Genomic DNA, 14,848 nt, shown 5'->3' with positions numbered 1-14,848 from the left:
GTATGTCGTGAAGCTGTATTTCAAAGCCTGACTGAGATTTAAATTCAGGAGGCTCACACAAACTGTGAAACCACTGACAACCCTATTTTGTTTTGTTTTCTGAATTAAATTATCATACACAGTAGGTCTTCTTTAAAAGGGATAGTTCACCCAAAAAATGTCTGTCATTATTTACTCACCCTCTTGTCATTTCAAACCTGTATGACTTTCTTTCTTCTGCAGAACACAAAAGAAGATATTTTATTTATGCCACCCGTTCATTTCTATTAGACGCAAAACCAATGTGTACCGCCGTTGTTTGGTTACCAACATTCTTCTAAATATCTTCTACTGTATTCTGCGGGAAGAAAGTCATACATGATTGAAATTACAAGAGGATGAGCATACAATGACAGAATTTTGATTTTTGGGTAAACTATCGCTTTAAGAATATAAATAAGCAGCGGGTCTGCACACTTTGAACACTTTGAACACTTTGACAAACATTTAATAAACACAAAAAGGACAAACGTGTCGTATCTCTCTACTTCTTATTCACAAAAGTATATCAATGCAGAGGAATGATACACAAAACGGCGTTATCTTAGTGTAAAGTTTTTACAAAAAGCATTATCATAGTGAAAAATTGTAAATGTCCAGGATACATTGACAAAGCTTTTTTTTGAAAGGAGACATGACCAATAGTTTCACAAAATGTCTCCCTCCAAAAAGTTGTTTGTTAACATTCCTATTTTCTAAGATTCACAATTTATACAGTACACCTGCATCATTTTCCCAGAAATCTCAGACAGAGTTTACAGAAGCCTCGTAAATAAGCCCACAATAATCCTGCTGTTCTTTCTCTGCGTCTCTGTGCGGGGGACATCCCTCTCTCGCTCTCCCCCACAGGTCTTCCTGTCTAACGCATCACCCACAGCATTGATCAAACAATGTTGCCATGGCGACGCAGCCTCACGAAAGACCGGGGTAGTGGGAAGGGATATTCCATCTAATAGAAACTTCAATTATGATTTATCGCTCCTCTGCATCGCTCTCTCACTCTATTTCTGCAGACCAAAAAACTGTTAAGCAAAATGTAAGCACATGGTCATACTGAAAGAAAATACGGTCACAAATATTAAAGATCAGATAAATATGAGAGTCTATTTGTTTCCTCCTGTCTATCCAATAAACAAAGATATTTTGGATGAGCACACATCATTTCCCTTAAAAGTACACCCACATCAGAGGTAATTTTGTAAGTTTATATAACACCATCATCATGGTCACCATACAAATGCAGCTTGCAAATCACTAATTCTGCACTCCAGCTTTGAGAGCATCATTTTTAAAAAACACTCATTTGTCTTAAGCACTAAAATCAAGTGTCAGCAGAGAATAGTAACCCTCTGCCCATGTGTTTGCAACAGTTTTTGAGAGCAGCTGCCCGGCCACATACAGAGCATCTCTGAGGCCTTGATGGAGTCCAACTAGAGCAGGAAAAACACAGTTGGACTAATCTTTGAATAAGGGCTCCGGTTTTGGCAGACGGCGAAGTAACCGTTCCCTAAGGACAGATTTTGGCTACAGGAGGAAGCCATAACGAAAGACATTTTTGCGATGACATATTAGGCTCTTTGCCCAATGTTTACTATGAACTAAAAACACAAATTACAAAAAAAATTGTACAATGTTCTGTTTTGTGCGAAACATCATATGAACATTACATAAAAAAATTAAAGACATAAAAAATTAGAATATCGTGAAAAAGGTCAATATTTTTTGTCACTCATTTCAGAAAGTGAAACCCATATTATATAGATTCATTACACATAGAGTGAAATATTTCAAGCCTTTATTTCTTGAAATTTTGATGATTATGGCTTACAGATAATGAAAACCCAAAATTCAGTGTCTCAGAAAATTACAATGTTACATAAGATCAATAAAAAAAGGAGATTTTAAACAAAATCTTCTGAAAAGTATGTACATTTCTATGCACTCAATACTTGGTTGGGCCTCCTTTTGCATGAATTACTGCATCAATGCGGCGTGGCATGGAGGCAATCAGCCTGTGGCACTGCTCAGGTGTAATGGAAGCCCAGGTTGGCTTTGATAGCGGCCTTCGGGTCATCTGCATTGTTGGGTCTGGTGTCTCTCATCATAGATTCTCTATGGGGTTCAGGTCAGGCGGGTTTGCTGGCCAATCAAGCACAGTACCACCATGGTCATTGAACCAGCTTTTGGTACCTTTGGCAGTGTGGGCAGGTGCCAAGTCCTGCTGGAAAATGAAATCAGCATCTCCATAAAGCACAAAAAAAGATCATTTGAAGAATGTTGCTAACCGGCATCCATTCACCTGCATTGGTTTTGTGTCCATACAAAATTGAATGGGTGTCAGCACACCAACATTCTTCAAAATATCTTCTTTTGTGTTCCGCGGTAGAAATAAGGCGCACCGGTTTGAAATGTCAAGAGGGTGAGTAAATGATGACAGTATCTTCATTTTTGGGTGAACTGTCCCTTTAAATAAATTTAAAAAACGATTCTTTTTTGCATGAACTATTTTGTTAAGACAAAAAGTCATCAAACACTATTCCCATGTCGGATGTTTTGTGATTTTATCATCACCTCAGTTTGATGTTTCTGTAAAATGCAGTCAGTGCAATTCTGCAAACAACGGAAGTTGGCAGCCACACCTCGCCTCATCCGATCGAGGCTTCAAAACGCATGTGAAAATGAGCATAAGCAAAGAACAAGTGATGCTTGCACTGAGCCCCTGGTGCGAGCGAAGTCTAGCGTGCCGATTTGCTGAGTGTGTGTTTGTGCTGGCATGGGAAGGGGTTTGTGCTGTACATTCCTGGAGTGAAAAGATGGGTTGATGTTTAAACTGCATAAAAAACACACGATTCAGTTGAAAGGACTCAAAGGCATTTGCACCCTTCAGTAGAAACATTTAGTGAGGTGAAGTACCACTACAAGCCCTCTTCAATCGAAAATGTTCTGAAAACTTGCAGAAATCTGTTACAAAAAGATGAATGATGATGTAATGGACGTTGTTTCCACTTAACATGACACAAATTAGTACAGCACATTCCATCTTCTGTTAAAAAAGCCTCAATCCTACAATATTTACTCAGTTTTATTGCGTTTATTATTAGACATTTTATTATTCATTAAATTAATTGTATTGCAAATAATCACTAAAGTGTGAGGACCACTGTAGAGAAAAAAATATTATACGGATAATCTGATCTCACAGGAAAACGTGATTATTTTACGAGACAATGCGATGAAACACTTAAAAGAATCAGAAAAAAGAAAGCACGAAGGTCCATCCCTAAACATCTAAAGGGCTAAAGCAGATCACACAGATAAATTATCCAACAATTCACTTAAACCTAAAGAGTTATGAATTGCCATGAAAGTGTGTTGGAACAGAGATTCAATCAATTGACCTGGAGCTGTTAACTGAGTATGTGATAAAATACACCATTTTTTTTGTTACATGAACTCGTATTTTACAAAATACTCATAATTTAAACAAGAAGTGTGCATTATCCACTGACATCCAGTTTTTTAACACCAAAGTTATGAAACTTTAGAACTTCAGTCAATTTTTATATATTCCCATATCAAACGATAACTGCAGTAATATTCTTGTTATATTTGCATCCTAAAATTGTAAATTGCGTTTTTATTGCGTTATTTCTATACTGAATTGGGATTGGTCCTTTCCTTCTCGCATCTACTGTACATGTACTGCAAAGACGGTGTGTGCTCTTACCCACAAGCGTGCTGAGTGTCATGACAACGGATGCGGCGTTTGAATCGCACAGAACTAAAGCCACGTTACATGTGACCGAGAAACAAACGTTATATCCTTTCACCTTAAACCGTCACGCTATTCTTGTGCCGCTATTTCCTTGTAGAAATGCAAATCGAGTGACTTCTGGTGCGTTATGAACTCACCCGATACTGCCGAGCGCCTGCTCCAGCAGCTCCGTCTGCAGGATATTCTGCGGAGACGTGAAAGCCCCATTAAAATGCGATAAAACCGAGCTACAGAACTGACGCAATGTCTCAAACTGCATTTTCCCTCTCCGTTATCCTGCGTATATTCCCTGTTCCCTTCAAGCGAAACTCCACCGGCGCGCCTCGCTCCGGACGCGCAGCATCTCCAGCGCAACATAAACACGATTCAAGTTCCCGATGTCTTCTGATCCGGATAAAACGTGCGCTCGGGAGATGAGAGCGGACCGACACCGGCTCTCGCGGTCATTGTGGTCCGAATTTAAGAGAATACGCTTCCGATGCTTCCCGACGCATCCTAAAACGCGACGCACCGAGATCCCCCGTATCTATTCGCGATGATGAACATCCACGCAAACGCACGCAAGCGTATCCGGATGCTGTACGGTCCAAGCGCGCAGGAGATGCTGCTGTCAGGAATTTCTCTCCGGTCTAACAGCCATCAGGAGGAACAGAGCAGCACTACACATCCTCTAACAGCGCATGTGGCGTGGGGTGGAGGGGGATGGGGGCGCTTTCTGTCCCACATCAATCAGGGTTTTCTGTGGGGAGATGCACTATTGTGCGTGGATACTTGATGAGATGTGTGGGAACGAAAACACTCTGGTGTGGATCGCACCGCCCGGAAGATGCGACACAAAGCTTTTAAACATGTAGTCTGACCCAAAAAATCTCACAAAGTCTCTAAAGACAGCAGCACTCCGCTAAGAAACAACATCTATGATGAGTAACATGATGCAACCTAAAAAAACAGAGCTGTATCTCTATTAAAACAAGAATAACAGTATAATATATAATGAATGGTTTGAATGTAAATAAATAATATAATAATTATTAAATTTACTATTTGAAGTAACATATAACATTTTAAAAGACAATATATGTAATACAAATATAAAATGAACAGGATTAATGGTAATATATTATATAATAGAATATAATAATTATTCAATTTATTCAATTTGAAGTAAAATATTATGTTAAAAGGCAATACAAAATTGTATTTTAATAAAAAATAATTTAAAAAGTATAATAATTTAACATTCTTAATAGTTAGGAACTATAAAAAGTAAGCAACTGTAAAGTACTGTAATGTACTGTAACTGTACATTAATGAATGAATGGGCCAATAGATTAAAAAAACAATTCAAGTGTTTATGGATCAGCAAAAAAAAAGAACATTACCAGCATTTTGTCTTTAAATGTCTAAAGGTCAAGCAGGTGTGAGATCAGAATGCTGATAGTGAATTCCTGCAGGTGCATCTTTCATTCTCCTAACAACTGTCTCCAGACAAAACCTTCATATCACAACATCAGCTCTTTAAACATAACACTAACCCAAGAGCATTAAACCCAGTGACGTCATACGATACTACTGAAACAGTCTATAACAAACAAGCCGAAATGCCTCAGGCCAGTCTGTCTATACTGCAGTATTATGCAGCGATAACAAGATCAGTGCCCAACCCTACATTTGTCAAACTAACTTCAGCACTAAAACAATCAAAGTTGTCTGCTGAGCAACCTATGGCATCACATCGCATCCAACTCCAATAAAACAACACTAATGGATTTTATAGATGATGGGGAGGAGATGAAATCCAGGGAAACATTACGGCGGTAATTAAATTCAAATCCCAATGTAATTATTATTGTTTCATCCAGCAGTTTCACCCGCAATCGTGCCGCGTCTGAGCTCTCGCTGCGACGGCACCTCGGAGACCAAGACAAATTATAGGCTCTTCTCACATTATTTCAGGATATAAATAGTCTGTCAGCAGTTTTTCAGCAGAGGAGAATCAGAGTTAATTTAAACATTCTTCAAGATTAATGGAAGTGCTTTTCAGTGATATCCTGAGCACCATTCCTGGGCATCAAACTGTTTAACACATTCTTCCGGTGAACGGTCGGGCCGGTCTTATCCACCGTGGCAGCGGTTAACCTGAAAACACCCCCTGTCATCGCAATAACCTCCAGATTTAAAGTCACAGTAACCCCATAAATGAAAACTGTCATGCCTCTCAAAATATAGTTTTAGGAGAGCAAAAGACTGTAATATAAACCCTTATTCACTGAAAAAAAGAAAAATCAGACCTGTGTGCTTTCACATTGCATAATGAATCAATTTGAGGCAAGATTTTTCATTCTTGGGTGAACTCAACTTTTTGTTTTTTTTTGTTCAGCTCTTCACATTAAACATGCACTACTGTTACTGTAAGTCAAGCCAATATAGAACTATAACACAGGCTGTTATGCAACGCTGAACAAATCAGATGCTGCCATATGGCAGACACATTTTTAACATCTAACCTTTTGGGGATAACGCATCAGACAGACAGAGAGTTTAGTAACAGAACACGAGAAACGAACTGATCCAATAAAAAACAGTGTTAACTTTTTAATACATTTCTCAGTCGGGAACTTCTGTTTGGTTCTAAAGGAGATGTCAGGATACATTCATGAGAGCAGCTTAAAGGGATAGTTCACCCAAAAATGAAAATTCTGTCATAAATGATTTGACCTTAAGTTGTTGTGTTCAAAAGAACAAAAAAAAGCAATAATTCTTTCTACTATGGTAGTCAATAGTGCCACAGAAATCTCAGTTGCTAACATTCTTCCAAATATCTTTCTTTGTGTTCAACCAAACAAAGAAATTAACAACTTGAGTAATTATGACAGAATCTTCATTTTTTGGGTGTACTATCCCTTTAAACTTCACCTGTTGTGGCTGTCCTGAGCCTTCATGGACATCTGCCAGGTAAAAAACCTGGAGACAGGGTTGCCAGATTTGAAAAAAAAACAGCCCAATGGCCAATCAAAACTGGCCCAACGACCCCAGATACCAAAACTAAAACTTAACTTTACCTATACCTAAAATGTACATAATTCACAGTCACTTTTATGCATTACGCACAGTTTCGTCTAGAAATTCACTGTACAGTAGTAATCGTAATATAGTCTGTATCATAAATAACTTAATTTTACCTTTAAAATGACAAATGCTAAACAAAATCTTTCCACCTTTAACCTGCGGAATAAAAAACAAACCACAGCAAGAGTATAAAAGTAGCCCAATTTAGTGGGAAAACCTCAGACTTGGCAACCCTGGCCGGAGACACCAGTGTACAAAATATGTCATTCGTGTTACAAAATGTTGATAAAACACAGAAAGGGTGCAAAGGCAAATGCATGTGAATATTATATACACAAGCCGCCATCAACCTTCCCACTTTCAAAAGGCTCAGCCTCCAAAAATCCACATAACCTCCTGTTCAAGATTTTGTTTAGTGGGCGTCAATACAAACACATATAATCGAACTGCAGGTGAGATCAGCCTCATCCCTGTGGCACAAGGCCCAACATTCCTCTGCCTCCCCAGGTTTTCACGAATGGAAAATCAAATCCAAGCACTGCGGACGTCACAGATTCAAGGGAGCGGACATCTGTTTCTACAGAGACATCTGACCTCTAACCCCTGAGCAATGAAGCTGATAGAGATATCTTAGAAAAGGAGGGAAAGTGTTTGATGCCAAGACACAGAATTATCACCACCTAGTGGTTAAAGGTGGAATCACACCCGCCTTCTGTGAATTAGCATCTCCACGCCGATTAGGGGCGTAATGTTTGACAAATGTGTTATGACTGCCTGCATTTGTTCAAGAGCAGGTTTCATCATAAATTACTGATGGTTATTTACCTGTCCAGACTGTTCTGCTCCACATTAGCAATGATAAAAGGCTGAAACAGATGGAAACTGTACAAATGCAGTGTTTGTTACAGATGTTGTTGTATATCAACAGAATACTTATATCCTTATTTGAAATTAGATGCCCAGATTTAATGCCTAAACTGTAATATGAGGTGGTGATAATAAAATGTTTATTTTGGGGTGAACTGTCCCCTTAATTCAATAAAAAGTCAAAGTAGTGTCAGCAACATTACCAAAACACCAAAATCAAAATAGATGCATATTTTACTTTCCCATCCTTTAAAAACATCAGCTGCAAGCCAAAGAATAATGTGGCCACCCACCTGTTGGTCAGCGTGTCGTTGTTGAGGGACGCCTGGCGAGGGAGTCCTGGGCCTCTGGTGCGGTCCCCTGGCGGCCCTTGGTACAGAAGGGAAGCTTCCTGCAGTTTGGCCTTCTTCTCTTGTGGAGCCTCTTCGTGGCGACGATGGGGATCACTCGCACCCGAAGGCAGGGTGGCCTCAGGACCCCCGCTGTAGAACCAGGCCCCGGACTTGGTGAGGATCTCTTGTTGTTTTCGGCACAGGTTGCAAACCCACATCACCTGAGAGCAAGAGAACAGAAGTCAGGATGCAAGAACCTGAATCAGAGGCGTTTTATAGAGCCAAATAAATATGATCAATGTGAGTATTGGAACTTTGTGCAGGTGGTAAGAAACTTTTACGCAAGTCCCACAACAAATAGTGATGATGGTGCCAGTGTTCCACTTGAAACATAATTTCTGCAAGAACTGATGAAACCAAAAGGTTTGCACTAAACGATAAATAATGAAACATGTTTTGATTAAAAGCCATACTTTAAATGTTGCAGAAATCATCCGAAAAAAAAAGTTTAGCAGAATGTCCCTATTAAAAAAAACTTAACTGGCTAACTACAGGAAACCATAAATTCTTACACTGTAAAAATTCTGCCTTAAATGTAGAAGCATTTCAAATTGTCTGTACAAATCATTAGAACTTATTATTTCATATTATGACTAGTTATAAGTAACTTAATATATATACTGTATATATATATATATATATATGATAAAATAAAAATTAAAACGGAATACAATTCTATAAATACAATTAAAATAAGCTGATAAGTTAAATAAGTCAATTTTTTAATTAGTTGACTTATGAGTTAATGTAAAAATATATGTTGGCATTATTTGATCACATATTTTTTTTCAGTGAAGGAAAAATATTATTATGCAGGTAAATAATATAATATTGTGCACAAATCTGTACTGTACTGTCTGTAAGTCTATTTAACAAAAGGTGAATACTTCTAAATGACCATTTAAATAAAAAACACACATAATGTCACGGTCCTGCCCTCTTGTTTTTGAATTTCTAGTCGTGTGGCAGGATCGGAACAGAGCCCTTAGGTTTTATGTGAGAAAGCCATGAGTTGTTTACGTTTTTACATCTCATGTGCTTTCTCGTGTCTCGTCATTGGCCCCGCCCCTCTCGTTTCCAGTATTGCTTCCCTGCCATGTCTAATGTTTCTCACCTGCCCTGTGTCATTATCCCTCGTTTGTGTTCCCTTTAAAATGCCTCATGTTTCATTGTCCTGTGCGCTTCGTTGTGTTTGGTATGTTTTGTGTGACCCCTTGGTCCCGCGTCTCAGTCTTGCCTTGTCCGTGAACCTGTTTATAGAAGTGAGTTGTTTTAGTGGTCCTTGGTTTCTGTTTTGCCCCATTGCGGGAAGTTTTTCTTTGTCTTTTAAAGCATTTTTGGTTATTGTGTTTGTCCCCCATTAAAGTCTGTTTTGTTTACCCCTTCCTTCTGTCTGTGCCTGGGTTCTGTCCACCACCGATCTTGACACATACACTCACATTGGGAGAGAAAACAGAGCTAAATCTTTTCTCCAATGTGAGTGACCTGACTATTGTAGAGATTTAGGAGTGCAGCCATTCAAACACAACACTGTAACACCTGTATATCAATGCACTTAAAACCTCTCAAAACACCATAGCAACAGCATAGCAACACCCTGGAAACCACCCACAACACGTTAGCGTCATAACTGCGAGTTTAATTACATGCAAGCATTCACACTAAAACAATCTCTTCAACAATCCAGAGGCCACGGCATGTTCATCCACTCATTCTGTCCCTCGGGTCTAATTTTACCTTCACAACCTCCACATCTGTACCTCTCTCGAAAGTTCAGTCTAGCCAACACGGAGGGCACATTAGTCTGACCTTGTTATTTACCCTGCAGAAACAGCCGGTTGGCATCCAAGCCCCCATTGAGGTTGGCAGTAAAACTGACACACATACAGATGCTTGATGGGCGGACACAGGACATGAATTGAGAAAAACTCATTCCTTAAAATGAGTTAAAGGGGGTTAAAGGGGTCATATGGCACGAATACGTGTTTTTCTGTGTATTTGGTGTGTTATAAGATGCCCATGAATGAACAGTATTAGACACGTAAAATTGCTAAAATGAAAGTGTGGGAACAAAAGATGCATTCTATCTAAAAGCGAATGCTCACCCAGACCTGCCTGAAACGCCTCGTGTAACCACACCCCCACAAATCTACGTCAGTTTGTGGTATGATTTGACTAAGACCGCCCACATGTATACGCAAGTAAGGTGGGCGTACCTGTCAGTACAATTGCTTTGGAATCTGATGTTCCAAATATGGAAAGAGGCATTACATTTCCGTCACACGCTTGCAGTATTCGACCAATCACTACGCACTGGTGAACTGGCCAATCATAGCACACCTCACTTTTCAGAGCGATGAGCTTTGAAAAAATCTGTGCGTTTCAGAGAGGCGGGGCAAAGAGGAGATACAAACATGCACGGTATGTGGAAAATACAGCGTTTTTGAACTTTAAATCGTGTATACACATTGTATTACATCTAAAACAAACCATAATATTTGTTTTAGCAGTGTCATATGACCCCTTTAAAGAATAAATCATCCTGATGCCTAAATCAGCCTAAATCACTACACTATTCGTATTTTTAGGAAAGAGCAATACCAACCATTTGGCCCATAACGCTATGAGAAACTTGTAAGGATGATCTTCTCTTACTGATATACAGTAGGGACCAGCATTTTGGGATTAGGCTCTATTGACTCGGGCCAGTAAACAACCACAAGCAGCCATACACAACACCCTAGAAACTGAGTATCAATGCACTTTTAGCAACTGAATAACCATAAGTCAAATCAAATCAAAACCAATCAAATCACAGACAAACATACAGCCAAGAAAACATCATGTCTCACACATCTTCTAAAAACTTGAAACGAATGATCTTCTATCAAAAAACATAACTTTAATTGATTTAGGTCACCTGCAATGCAAAAAATCTGTAACTTTGTCTTATATCTTGTTTTTTTACTGGAGAACTAAAAATAAATATCTAAAATACAAAAAAGTATTTTTTGTATACTCAGTTCTACTGGTAAAAGCTTTTTCTATTCACTTCGGTTTTCTTGACAGGTGGAGTTTTGCCTAGAGACAGAAAGTGACATCTTGCACTGCATTTTAAATGCATTCACACTTGTCTGTCAGAATAAAACACTTTCTCTCAGCTAGAATTAATGATCATAGTTTCCATAACATCTAAACCAAAACATGGCCCTATACACAAAACCGTTATCATTCCACATAAAGATTTATATTATGCAATAAAGTAAAAAGGTCACATCATTCGAAAGGAGTTTGATAAGATCACAGCGAGGATTGTGAAACAGAGACTGCACACAGAATGTATTGTGAGTAATGTTTGGTCAGTCAATGTTGGCCATACGAAAAGATGCGTGCAGTGAAAAATTGATAAAGTGTTGAGTGAACTATCGTTGGTATCAGATGGCAGAGGATCTTTCTGGGAGTGGCCTGAACAGATCATATCCAGGTCACATTTCACCCCAAAATCATAAAGAATAAAGAAATAAATGTTTTGCATGAAAAAAAACAAAAGGCCTGTACGTTTTAGATTTCTATGACAACTCACTTACATAAAAGTGAAAACGTAAAACTCTTACACTGACAAACATATAATAACCACCTAATTCCAAATCTGGTTTAAAAATGACACAACACTTTAGTGAAGTACTGTATATTTGTAAAACATACAGAATATCTATATTTATTTATAGACATTTATTACTGTATCCAACGACATGATCGGAGCGGCTATCCTGGAGTGCTGAATATTTTATAAATGTTTGATAAAATTAAAGAAGTTCATGATGAGAAGGGAGTTATCATTCACCAGCTAAAGACTGCCTGCAGGTGGATCATGAATATTTAATAAAGTTCTATATTTAGATCCTAGCAGCTCCTAACAGCCTGGATGCATATTCATTTGATTTTCTATGAAGCTGAAAGGAACCTGTTAAACAATGTGTGAATTATGCAGCGACACAATCAAAAATAGACATGTCGAGGACAAGAACATACTGTATGTAAAGCTCCTCTTCACCAGTACATGACATTGTCTAGCAGTATCTCTATTATTAGTTAAAGATGCAGGCCAAATTACCAATTTAAAAAACCACAAGCAAGTTATAGGAAATCATGCAAATAGTCCCATTTGTCCACCACTTTGTGAAAACACAATGAATCAATATTATCAGGCACTTTTTCATTTTGATTTAAAAAAATGCAGCATGTCTAAATCTCAATTCCACATTTAAGATAATACTGTTTTTAGCTTACCCATGTTGGTTATGTATATTGTTTGGTCCGACTAGGGAAAAAGTAATGCTGAATAACCGGAGTCAATACTTCAGGACCACGGACAGCTCCACATGTATTTTTCTTCCAAAGTCCTGCGTGACAGGTGACCTATGGAGTTGGATATCAAATCCTTCTTCTGTAGTGGAAATTATGTTACTGTTTAAGCAAAAAAATGCTAATCCAGAGATGGAAGCTGTCAAAGATAATAAAGAGGGAAATAAAAGCCACTGTTTGCGCAGGCTGATGATCCAGACTGATCTAAACGGCACGTAATCATGTTTTTGTCACTAGAGCATCACTAACACGGGTCTCATTACCGACGCATGTGAACTCGCAGCTCCAGCAGGCTAAATCTGACTCATTACCCACGTACAGCACTCTCTCTCTATTGCGCTACTGAAAAGACACCCATATTCATGATGATGAAGATAACATTAACTTAATGCACAAATATACACACACTTCAAAACTCCTTCAGTTTTTTTACAGAAGAAACAACAGTATGGGTTTGGAACTACAAATCGAGTTCTTTTTTCTTGTGCTAGCTATTTCTTCAAGAAAAAAGTTTAGTAGAATTTACAGTAATGAAAAGACACCAATTATTGGCATTTCATCCAACGCTAACACAAAAGCCAGTGAAATCTGCTCTTTTCCATCAGACTTTTCTTCTTTTGCTCAAACACGGACAGTGAAAGAGATCTTGTCTGAGACGGCATCAATATTTACAGCTCGTGGTGTCCCGTGCGGCGAGGGGACCTGTCGGACATCACACACTGGAATATGATAGCACGGCTGAGTTGGGCTTTGGTGACAAACATGAGGCAATGTCTGAACGCTGACCGAATATCCCCTGAAAGCCATCATGATGGAGAAACTAAAGCTACATTTCAACCTAAAGGTGCACTGCCTTAAAAACATTTTACATCTAATGAAATAAATTGTGGTTTAATAAATGTTATAATATAAGTCAATTTTCCATTGATGTATGGTTTGTTAGGATAGGACAATATTTGACCAAGATACAACTATTTGAAAACCAAGAAACAACTATTTGAAAACATAGATACCAAACTTGAGTGGCTAATTCCCAAAGAATGGGCAGCAGTGAGTGAAGTTTCTAGGCATGTGTCCGGCCATTTTTGTTCACGGTTTTGCTGCATCCACTCACAAAAAGTCTTTATATATTTACGAAAGGAAATTTACAAAATATCTTCGTGGAACATGATCTTTACTTAATATCCTAATGATTATTGGCATAGAAAAATCAACAATCTCTTTAAAATGTAAATGAGTACTAACAACTTTACCTCTTTTATCTGACCCTTTTTTGAATAAATCATTGGAGAGAAACGAACACTGCTGAAAATAACGTTAAAACATTAAAAAATAACATTGAAACAGGCTGTTTTCTTTAAGCATGTTGGTGCAGATATAAAACCAAAAACAACAACTTCTAGGATTACATAAAAAAGACACTGTCTGTGAAACTGCCATCTCCTAATTCATGGGTCAGTGAGGTTAGATTCTCAGTAAGTGCTGAGTCTGTTCAAACGTTAATCGTGGAAACCACAGAGAGCAGAAATAGAAACCAGTCACCGAAAAGCGTCCAGCAATTCTATCTTTAGCGCTGCAACCGGATAAAAGCTCCACAACCAGTGAGACACAACAGACCTGCAGAACCAGACACTTAAAGCAAACAATATCCTACCGAGGCCAGACAAAACAAACATAGTGCATATCATCATTGCCTCAGACTGCATCCAGGCAGACCACTCTTAGAGAAATGAACGAGAAAGCGATGAGTTTTCTAACAAACAGAACTGCGGAAATTGATAGGATAACACACTGAACAGTTGCCACAGGAGAGAAACATCACAACTGAGATCTCTTTAGAGTATCTCAATAATGTTAACCAAAAGTCAGATATCTCAGCATAAGCAACTGTAAAGAAGAATTGAGGTCAACATTAACAATTTACTTCTGTGGAATTTTAGGAGAATCTTGTATTTTTCCTGTAAAATGATGTGCATGATTGTGTATGTGTGTGTGTGCGTGTGTCTGTGTGTTTTCTGTCTCATATGCATGTACGTGTGTGTGTTACAGTATGTGTGCGTTTTATTTTGTGTTTTTAGATGACAATGTTTGTAATGTGCATGCGCATGTACTGTATGTGTGTGTGTGTGTGTGTGTTATTTGTGTTTTTCTGTGTGTATGTGAGTGAGTGCATGAATGTGTGTTTTTTTCTGTATGGTGTGCATGGGTGTGTGTTGTTGTGTTATTCTGGCTGTATGGCATGCATATACATGTGTGTACTGTATGTGTGTGTTATTTCATGTTATTCTGGCTGCAAGTCCATTGTAGTAGTTGTAGCAGTACACACATAACAACTCTTTGT

At 38.4% G+C, this 14,848-nt stretch overlaps 1 protein-coding gene across 19 annotated transcripts in view; it reads right to left on the bottom strand.

Annotated features, from left to right (window-relative positions):
• rims2a (regulating synaptic membrane exocytosis 2a) overlaps positions 1 to 14,848 on the bottom strand; it is a 169,537-nt gene that overhangs the window by 124,223 nt on the left and 30,466 nt on the right. For 16 of the 19 annotated variants that reach the window (XM_057339824.1, XM_057339833.1, XM_057339835.1 and 13 more), the window contains one exon: positions 8,044 to 8,303. In XM_057339824.1, coding sequence (XP_057195807.1) covers positions 8,044 to 8,303 — 260 coding nt within the window. Of the gene's footprint in view, positions 1 to 3,951; positions 4,540 to 8,043; positions 8,304 to 14,848 lie in introns of those variants that run through there. The other 3 variants (XM_057339842.1, XM_057339844.1, XM_057339843.1) reach the window with 3 other exon arrangements.

This window comes from Triplophysa rosa, linkage group LG8 (assembly GCF_024868665.1).
Source record: "Triplophysa rosa linkage group LG8, Trosa_1v2, whole genome shotgun sequence".
Classification (NCBI taxonomy): Eukaryota; Metazoa; Chordata; class Actinopteri; order Cypriniformes; family Nemacheilidae; genus Triplophysa; species Triplophysa rosa.
This window is presented reverse-complemented; position numbering and strand designations above follow the sequence as displayed.